The 10,321-nt window shown below is 49.8% G+C and overlaps 1 protein-coding gene across 1 annotated transcript; it reads left to right on the top strand.

Annotated features, from left to right (window-relative positions):
• Positions 1-3,298: 3,298 nt before the first annotated feature.
• Positions 3,299-10,321, top strand: LOC119920795 (cathepsin G-like). The gene is made up of 5 exons (XM_038740984.1): positions 3,299-3,356; positions 7,704-7,851; positions 8,474-8,606; positions 8,824-9,078; positions 10,178-10,321. Exons 1-5 carry the CDS (start codon positions 3,299-3,301, stop codon positions 10,319-10,321), a joined length of 738 nt encoding a protein of 245 aa, XP_038596912.1.

Consider the following 10,321-nt stretch of genomic DNA (forward strand, 5'->3'; position numbering starts at 1 on the left):
AGGTAAGGCGGGGAGGTGGAGAGGGGGAGGAGGGGGCTCAGTCTGGGAAGGCCTCCATCATTCATTCAATCGTATTTATTGAGCGCTTACTGTGTGCAGAGCACTGGACTAAGCCCTTGGGAAGGACAAGCTTGCAACATATTCATTCATTCATTCAATCGTCTTTTTTGAGCGCTTACTGTGTGCACAGCACTGGACTAAGCGCTTGGGAAGTCCAAGTCGGCAACATCTAGAGATGGTCCCTACCCAACAGCGGGCTCACAGTCTAGAAGAGGGAGACAGAGAACAAAACCAAACATATTAACAGAATAAAATAAATAGAATAAATATGTACAAGTAAAATAGAGTAATAAATCCGTACAAACATATATACATATATACAGGTGCTGTGGGGAGGGGAGGGAGGTAAGGCGGGGGGGATGGGAAGGGCGAGTAGGGGGAGAGGAAGGAGGAGGCTCAGTGTGGGAAGGCCTCCTGGAGGAGGTGAGCTCTCAGTAGGGCTTTGAAGGGAGGAAGAGAGCTAGCTTGGCGGATTAGAGAAGCAGCGTGGCTCAGTGGAAAGAGCCCGGGCTTTGGAGTCAGAGGTCGTGGGTTCAAATCCCGGCTCCGCCAATTGTCAGCTGGGTGACTATGGGCAAGTCGCTTAACTTCTCTGGGCTTCAGTTCCCTCATCTGGAAAATGGGGATTAAGACTGTGAGCCCCACGTGGGACAACCTGATCACCCTGTATCTCCCCAGCGCTTAGAACAGTGCTCTGCACAGAGTAAGCGCTTAACAAATGCCATTATTATTATTATTATTATGATCTCCCAGAAGCCCAAAGCAGCACGGCTTTGTGGATAGAGCCCGGCCTTGGGAGTCAGAGTGACCTGCGTTCTCATCCTGCCTCTGCCCACCATCTGCTGTGTGACCTTGAGTAAGTCACTTCACTTTTCCGTGCTTCAGTTCCCTCTTCTGTAAAATGGGGGTGGAGACTGTGGGCCCCATGCGGGGCATGGATTGGGTCCAACTTGATTTCCTTGTAACTACCCCAGTATCTGGGACATAGTAAGTGCGTCACTGATACCACAATTATTATTATTATCTCAACGGAAGATAATAGGAAAGCAGCGTGGCTCAGGAAGCAGCGTGGCTCAGTGGAAAGAGCATGGGCTTTGGAGTCAGAGGTCATGGGTTTGAATCCCAGCTCCGCCACATGTCTGCTGTGTGACCTTGGGCAAGTCGCTTCATTTCTCGGAGCCTCAGTTACCTCATCTGTAAAATGGGGGTTAAGACTGTGAGCCCCACGTGGGACAACCTGATCAACTTGTATCCCCCCCAGTGCTTAGAACAGTGCTTTGCATGTAGTAAGCGCTTAACAAATGCCACCATCATTATTATTATTATTAACGGACAGTTTTAGATTACCACTTGTTGACCGTAATCTCTCCTCCTCATTCTTATATCCTCTAGACCGAAAGCTAGTTGAGGGCAGGGAATGTGTCTACCAACTTTGCTGCGTTGCTCCCTCGCAAGCGCTAAGTGCTCTGCACACAGTAAGCGCTCAATAAATACCTTTGATTGATTGATTCTTATCCTCCAAATCTTCCATCTCTAAACCCTCTTTACCCGCCTAAACTACGGACCAGAGCTCCTGCCCCTTCTGGTTTCTTTTACGGTAACTGCTAAGCGCTTACTATGTGTCAAACGCCATTCTGAAGCAGCGTGGCTCAGTGGAAAGAGCCCGGGCTTTGGAGTCAGAGGTCATGGGTTCAAATCCCGGCTCCGCCACCTGTCAGCTGGGTGACTTTGGGCAAGTCAGTTCCCTTCTCTGGGCCTCAGTGGCCTCATCTGGAAAATGGAGATGAAGACTGAGCCTCCCTGTGGGACAACCTGATGATCTTGTAACCTCCCCAGTGATTAGAACAGTGCTTTGCACATAGTAAGAGCTTAATAAATGCCATTATTATTATTATTCTCAGTGCTGAGGTAGGTTACAGGTCAGTTGGGTTGGACACGGTCCCTGTCAAGCATGAGGCTCACAGACTAAGTAAAATATTCTGCCTATCCCCCACTTTATTCAAGTAACAGCCCGCCCCAACAACTTTGCAGACTTGAATCTCCCAACCCCTCCAGGCCTCCACAGCACCTGGAGAAGATGGGAGAACGGAGAACGATATCCGCCAACCTAGCTGTCTTCCTCCCTTCAAAGCCCTACTGAGAGCTCGCCTCCTCCAAGGGGCCTTCCTTGATTGAGCTCCTTTTTTCCTCTCCTCCTCCCCATCCCCCCCGCCCTACCTCCTTCCCCTCCCCACAGCACCTGTATAGATGTCTGTACAGATTTATTACTCTATTTACTTGTACATATTTACTATTCTATTTATTTTATTAATGATGTGTATATAGCTATAATTCTATTAATTCTACTTGTTTTGTTTTGTTCTGTCTCCCCCTTCTAATAATAATAATAATAATGGCATTTATTAAATGCTTACTAGGTGCAAAGCCCTGTTCTAAGCGCTGGGGAGGTTACAAGGTGATCAGGTTGTCCCTCGCGGGGCTCACAGTCTTCATCCCCATTTTACAGATGAGGGAACAGGCAAAGAGAAGTGAAGTGACTTGCCCAAAGTCACACAGCTGACAAGTGGCGGAGCCGGGATTAGAACCCATGACCTCTGACTCCAAAGCCCGGGCTCTTTCCACCGAGCCACGCTGCTTCTAGACTGTGAGCCCGTTGTTGGGTTGGGACCGTCTCTATATGTCACCGACTTGTACTTTCCAAGCGCTTAGTACAGTGCTCTGCACACAGTAAGCGCTCAATAAATACTATTGAATGAATGAATGAATGAATGAATGAATGGAGGATCTTCAGCAGTGGGGAAGCATGGCCTGAACGTTCTTCTGGCTAGTCAGGTTGGACAGAGTCCATGTCCCACATGGGGTCACAGTCTTCATCCCCATTTTACAGATGAGGCGACTGGGGCACAGAGAAGTGAAGTGACTTACCCAAAGTCACACAGCTGATGAGCGGCGGAGCCGGGATCAGAACCCAGGTCCCTCTGACTCCCAGCCCCAGGCTCTTTCCATTAGGCCGCACGGCCCCTCATCTCCGTTGCACTGGACAGGATGGAGAAGGGACAGCTTTCTTTAACGACTGTAAGAAATCTGATAATAGATGTGGCCTGGGGGTTTCTGTGGTTCGTGATCCCTCCCTTCCTGTCCAGGAATGGGGGCGGGGGCGGAGTTGGGGTGAGGGGATTCTATAAAACCTGAGGTTTGGGGGAGCAGAGGCAGCTGTCTGGGTACCCTCTCCGAGAAGATGCAGTCCTGGCTCTTGTTCCTGCTGGCTCTTCTCTTACCCCCTGGAGCAGGGGCTGGTGAGTCCAGGGGGGCTGCTCTCCCACCCTGCCAGCCCCCCATTTTACCTCAGCAGGCCATCTCCTTCTCTCTCTCTCTCCATTTGCTTCTCTCTTCCCTTCCTCCCCATTTTTTATGGTATCTGTTAAGCACTTACTATGTGCCAGGCACTGTAGAAAGTACTGGGGTAGATAGATACAAGAGAATCAGATTGGACAGAGTCCATACAGTCTGCCCCACACCCTCCGCCTCCGGCCCCTTCTTCAACCCGCTCATTTTTTCCAGCAGTAATAATAATATTATTATTGTTGGTATTTGTTAAGCACTTACTATGTGCCAAGCACTGTTCTAAGTGCTTTCTCTTGAGGAGATCTCCTGCTTTATCTCAAAATCCTCCTCCTCCACCTGCACGTCCCACTCTGTTCCTTCGCACCTCGTCAAAACACTTGCCCCCTCGCTTCTTCCCTCTCTATCTGCCATCTTCAACTGTTCACTCTCCAGTGGCTTCTTTCCCACTGCTTCCAAACATGCCCATGTCTCCCCTTTCCTAAAAAAACCCCTCCTTGCCTCAGTTATGGCCCCATTTATTTTATTTGTACATATCTATTCTATTTATTTTATTTTGTTAGTATGTTTGGTTTTGTTCTCTGTCTCCCCCTTTTAGACTGTGAGCCCACTGTTGGGTAGGGACTGTCTCTATATGTTGCCAATTTGTACTTCCCAAGCGCTTAGTACAGTGCTCTGCACATAGTAAGCGCTCAATAAATACGATTGATGATGATGATGATCTCCCTCCTTCCTTTCCTCTCCAACTCCTTCAGCAAGTTGTCTACACCCGCTGACTCAAGTTTCTTTCCTTCAATCCATGCAGTGGTATTTATTGAGCGCTTACTGTGTGCAGAGCGTCCTCTCAAAGGTCACCAATGATCTTCTTGCCAAATCCTACAGCCTCTACTCCATCCTAATCCTTCTCCACCTCTCATCTGCCTTCGACACGGTGGACTACCCCTTTCTCCTGGAAACATTATCCAACCTCGGCTTCACTGATTCTGTCCTCTCTTGGTTCTCCTCCTATCCCTTTGGCGGCTCATTCTCCGTCTCTTTTGGGGGCTCCTCCTCTGACTCCCACCCTCGAACAATGGGGGTGTCCCTCAGGTTCAATTCTGGGTCCCCTTCTACTCTCCATCTACACCTAAAACAGAACTTCTTAGTCCCACCCAAACCCTTTCCTCCCCTTGTCTTTCCCATCACTGTAGACAGCATCACCATCCTTCCTGTCCCACAAGCCCGTAACCCTTGACTCCTCTCTTTCATTCAACCCATATATTCAGTCCATTACTAAATCCTGTCAGTTCCATCTTCACAACATCGCCAAAATCTGCCCTTTCCTCTCCATCCAAACTGCCACCACATGAAAACAATCACTTATCCTGTCTGCCTTGATTACGGTATCAGCCTCCTGGCTGACCTCTCAAGCTTTCTGTCTCCCCCCATCTCCAATCCATACTTTGTTGCCCGGATCATTCTTCTAGAGAAATTTTGAGGCAATGTTTCCCCACTCCTCAAGAACCTTCAGTGGTTACCCATCCACCTCCGCATCAAACCAAAACTCCTCACCATTGGCTTTAAAGCACTTAATCACTTTTCTCCATCCTACCTCACTTTACTACTCTCCTACTCCAACCCAGCTCTGCACACTCTGCTCTCTAATGACAACCTCCTCCCTGTTCTTTGATCTTGTCCATCTCACTGCCGACCTCTTCCCCACATCCTACCTCAGGCCTAGATGCCCTCTCTCCTCATAGCCAACAGACAATGACTCTCTCCTGCCACAAAGCCTTATTGGGGGCACATCTCCCCCAGTAAAAGAGAAGCAACGTAGCTCAGTAGGAAAGAGCCCGGGCTTTGGAGTCGGAGGTCATGGGTTCCAATCCCGGCTCCGTCAATTGCCGGGAAGTCACTTCACTTCTCTGGGCCTCAGTTACCTCATCTGTGAAACGGGGATTAAGACTGTGAGCCCCATGAGGGACAACCTCATTCATTCATTCATTTGTTCAATTGTATTTATTGAGCACTTACTGTGCTCTTACTGTTACTGTGCACACAGTAACACACAGTAACACACAGACACACAGTAACCTTATCACCTTGTAACCTCCCCAGCACTTAGAACAGTGCTTTGCATGTAGTAAGCGCTTAATAAATGTCATTATTATTATTATCTCCTGCAAGAGGCCTTCCCTGACTTAGCCATCTGTTCCTTCTCTTCAACTTCCTTCTGCATTGCCCTGACTCACTCCTTTTATTCATCCCCCTCCTACAACAGCACTTATGTACATATCTGTCATTTATCTATTTATATTACCCGTTGTTGGGTAGGGACCGTTTCTATATGATGCCGATTTGTACTTCCCAAGGGCTTAGTCCAGTGCTCTGCACACAGTAAGCGCTCAATAAATTCGATTGAATGAATGAATGAATATTAATGTCTGTCTCCCCCTCTAGCTCTATAAGCTCACTGTGGGCAGGGAGTGTGTCTGTTATATTGTACTCTCCTTAGCGCTTAGTACAGTGCTCTGCACACAGTAAGCACTCAATTAATACATTCAACTGACTGACTGATTGAAGAGACACAGAGAAGTTAAATCAAGCAATAGTATTTATTGAGCGCTTACTGTGTGCAGAGCACTGTACTAAGCGCTTAAATGACTTATCCAAGGTCACACAGCAATCAATCGTATTTATTGAGCGCTTACTGTGTGCAGAGCACTGTACTAAGCGCTTAAGCACAGCAGACAAGTACTGGAGCAGGGATTAGACCCCACGTCCTGACTTCCCTCCTCTTGCCCTGGAGGAGCAGGGGGAAGAAAACTAGGGAGAGAATAAAAATGAGAGAAGTTGACTCAATTTGGAAGCCGGGATATGGATGGAGGAGGCCTCCAAGGATTGAGGAGCGAAGGCTGAGGGGACTTCAAGGCAGAGAGGACAGAGGGTCAGAATAAGAAAGGGAGGGAAAAGCTGTCCCTCTCTCCCTGAGAGTAAAGGAGGAGGAGGACAGGGCTTTCGCTGCAACAGGAGGGAGTCCAATTAAAATAAAGTATCTTGAAGGGGATGATTTTAGGGGCATACGTCTGTGTGTGTATTGGGGCAGGGGAAATCAAAAATCAGTTCTAAGTCTGGGATAGTTGCCAGGCAGCTAAGTGGAGCGATTGCTCTCTGTAAGGAGGAATTTCTCACTCAGTTTCCTGAAATCTGTACTAGACTGATTCAGGCGGGGCTACCCAGAGGAGGGAAGACTTGCTTCTCCATCCAGGATCAGTCAATCAATCGTATTTATTGAGCCATCCCTGTCAGGGAAGGCCTCTTGCAGCAGGCTTCGAAGGAGGGGAAAGTAATCGTCTCTCGGCTATGAGGAGGGAAGGGGGTTCCAGGCCAGAGGCAGGATGTGGACGAGAGAAGTTGGCCACGTGAGAAATGAGGTTGAGGTACGTTGAGAAGGTTAGCATTAGAGGAGAGATATATGTGGGCTGGGTTATAGTAGGAGGGTAACAACGTGAGGTGGGGGGTGGAAAGGTGATTTAATGTTTTAAAGCCGGTGGCGAGGAGTTTTTGTTTGATGAGGAGATGGATGGGCAACCACTGGAGTTTCTTGAGTGGGGAAACATGGTACGAACGTTTTTCCAGGAAAATGATCCAGGCAGCAGAGTGAAGTATGGACTGGAGGGGAGAGAGATGGAAAGCAGGGAGGGCAGCAAGGATGCAGTAATCCAGGTGGGATGGGATAAGTCACTGTATCAACGTGGTAGCAGTTTGGATGGAGAGGAAATGATGGATTTTAGTGATGTTGTGAAGGTGGGACCGAGAGGATTGAGTGATGGATTAAATATGTGGTTGAATGAGAGAGGGGAGACAAGGATAACACCAAGGTGATGGGCTTGTGAGACAGGAAGGACGGTGGAGAATTGGGAGACCGAGAGGATTTAGTGATGGATTAAATATGTGGTTGAATGAGAGAGGGTAGACAAGGATAACACCAAGGTGACGGGCTTGTGAGACAGGAAGGATGGTGGAGAATGGTACAGTGATGGACAGTGACGTCTAAGTGGAACAGCCCAGTACTGGGGGACTGGTCTGCCTCCCCCTCTAGACTGTAAGTTCATTATGGGTAGGGAATGTGTCTGTTATATTGTAGTCTCCTAAGCACCAAGTACAGTGCTCTGTACACAATAAGCGCTCAATAAATACAGTGGACTGCCTGGTGGGCCCTTTCTCCGAAACAGGGCTTCGCTTCTGGCCTCCCGGGTCAGGAGGATTCAGGTTTGGGCTTGGGAATCACCTCTTCCTTGGGGTTGGTGGATCTGTTTCAGGGGAGATTATCGGCGGCAAGGAAGCAAGGCCGCACTCTCGCCCGTACATGGCGTATTTGAATTTCTACAAGAACGGCACTCTGTATGCTTGTGGGGGGTTCCTGGTGCGAGAGGATTTTGTGCTGACAGCTGCTCATTGCAATGGAAGGTGAGACCTCCCCTCCCCACACCCTCTCTCCTCCTTGGGAGGGGTCCCAAGGGCCTGGGAGATTGAGTCCCTTTGGAGCCCGTGAGGCAGAGAGAGAGAGTTTGGGGTGTATCCCGGTGGTTCCTCTGAACCAGGGTCAGGTGGGCTTTTTTTTTTAAAAAAAAATGGTATTGGTTAAGCGCTTCCTCTTTGCCAAGGTAATCGGTTTGGACCCAGACCCTGGCTCACCTGGGTCCCACAGTCTTAATCTCCATTTTTCCAGGTGAGGGAGCTGAGGCCCAGAGAAGTGAAGTGACTTCCCCAAGGTCACACAGCAGACAAGTGGCAGAGTTGGGAGTAGAACCCAGATCCTTCTGATTCCCAGGCCCGGGCTCTATCCACTAGGCCACGCTGCTTCACGGGCCACTTCTAGACTGGGAGCCCGTTGTTGGGTAGGGCCCGTCTCTATATGTCACCAACTTGTACTTCCCAAGCGCTTAGTCCAGTGCTCTGCACACAGTAAGCGCTCAATAAATACAATTGAATGAATGAATGCTTCAGAGTCACCCTGGGGGAGGGTGAGAAGCCTCATGATCCATTTGTAATTCACACCAGTATTCCCCTGCCTTTTCTCTTCCCATAGCGAAATGAGTGTCACTCTCGGGGCTCACAACATCTCATCTCGAGAAGCCACTCAACAGCGATTCCCTGTAGTGAAAAAATTCTTTCGCAAATATAACAACCGCACCCTCGCCAACGACATCATGTTACTTAAGGTGCCACCCCCTCGTTTCCCCTCTCTCCCCCTTGTCCCCATCACTGTCGTGTCAATCGGTTGTCACCGTCCTGGAACGAGAGTCCGCAAGGGCTCAGCCGCCCCTGTTCTTCCTGGGGATCCGGTCACTCCCTTGGGACCCTGGAGGTGAACGGGAATGGTGGCTCCGTTGTCTGTCACCGAATCCGTACCCTGTCCTCCCCTCCTTCCACTCCTAGCTGGGCCACGCAGTGAATATGACAAAGGAGGTGGAAATTATCCGTCTGCCTAAGCGGGCGACTGGTCCGAAACCCGGGACCAAGTGTTCCGTGGCTGGATGGGGGAAGATGGAAGTGAACGGTCGTGGATCCAGCACGCTGCAGGAGGTGAAGTTAGATGTGGTATTTCCAAGTCGCTGCCATATATTCAGAAGTTTCTACTCCCGTTATCAACTGTGCGTGGGGAAGCCCAAATCGTATAAGTCCTCATTCAAGGTATGTGGCCTTCCCCTGTAGGTTGTGGCTGGGCAGGGGGACTCTGAAGCATTCATTCATTCAATCATATTTATTGAGCGCTTACTGTGTGCAGAGCACTGGACTAAGCGCTTGGGAAGTACAAGTTGGCAACATATAGAGACGGGCCCTACCCAACAACGGGCTCACAGGCCAGAAGTGGCCTGTGTCCCAGCGTAGTTGGGACAGCAGATACCCCAGGGCGGTGACAGATGGAAACCTCTCCAAGCCCCTCCTGCGGGGCAATCGATCAATCCTATTTATTGAGCGCTTACTGTGTGCAGAGCACTGTACTAAGCGCTTGGGAAGTACAAGTTGGCAACATATAGACACAGTCCCTACCCAACAGTGGGCTCACAGTCTAGAAGGGGCAGCCACCAAACGCTCCCGGACAGCGGAGTCAGGACGTGGTGGGCGGGAGAGAGCCCGGATGGGAGCCAGGCCAATGCCCGAAGGAGAGGCTGGGGGATGGAGAGGGTATTCCTCACTCCCCTCATGGACTACTAGGGATGGGATTTATCCTTCCCCATTTGAGGAACCGGGAAGGGTGTGGGGAGGGCAGACGACCTGATTCACAGCGCTTGGGTCCGCATCCGTAATTTATTGATTTATATTAATGTCTCTTCCCTTCTAATAATAATAATAATGGTATTTGTTAAGCGCTTACTATGTGCAAAGCACTGCTCTAAGCGCTGGGGGGCTACAAGGTGATCAGGTTGTCCCACGTGGGGCTCACAGTCTTCATCCCCATTTGACAGAGGAGGGAACTGAGGCCCAGAGAAGTTAAGTGGCTTCACACAGCTGACAAGCGGCGAAGGCAGGATTCGACCCCATGACCTGTGACTCCCAAGGCCATGCTCTTTCCACTGAGCCACGCTGCTTCTCTACACTAAGTTTGTTCTGGGCAGCGAATGTATCTATCTACCAACTCGGTTGTATTCCGTGCTCCCAAAAGCAGACTACAGTGCTCCGCGCACAGTTAGCGCTTAATGAATGCAATTGATTGATTGACTGATTGATTGACCTCCCCCCACCCCCATTGTGTCCTGCATTGATTGGACCCCCCTGTTGTGTCCTGCAGGGCGACTCAGGAGGCCCTTTGGTGTGTGGAAAGCGAGCCCAGGGCATTCTCTCCTACGTGAGATCGGATGGGAGACCTCCCAACGTCTTTACTCGCATCTCCTTTTACCTTCCCTGGATCAAGGAGATTCTCGGGAAGAATTAG

Source organism: Tachyglossus aculeatus (assembly GCF_015852505.1).
Source record: "Tachyglossus aculeatus isolate mTacAcu1 chromosome 12 unlocalized genomic scaffold, mTacAcu1.pri SUPER_6_unloc_1, whole genome shotgun sequence".
Lineage (NCBI taxonomy): Eukaryota > Metazoa > Chordata > Mammalia > Monotremata > Tachyglossidae > Tachyglossus > Tachyglossus aculeatus.

Coding starts and splice junctions, on each gene's coding strand:
- LOC119920795 (XM_038740984.1), top strand. CDS start 3,299: ATGCAGTCCTGGCTCTTGTTCCTGCTGGCTCTTCTCTTACCCCCTGGA. Junction 7,852..8,473: donor GCTGCTCATTGCAATGGAAG/GTGAGACCTCCC, acceptor CTCTTCCCATAG/CGAAATGAGTGTCACTCTCG. Junction 8,607..8,823: donor ACGACATCATGTTACTTAAG/GTGCCACCCCCT, acceptor TTCCACTCCTAG/CTGGGCCACGCAGTGAATAT.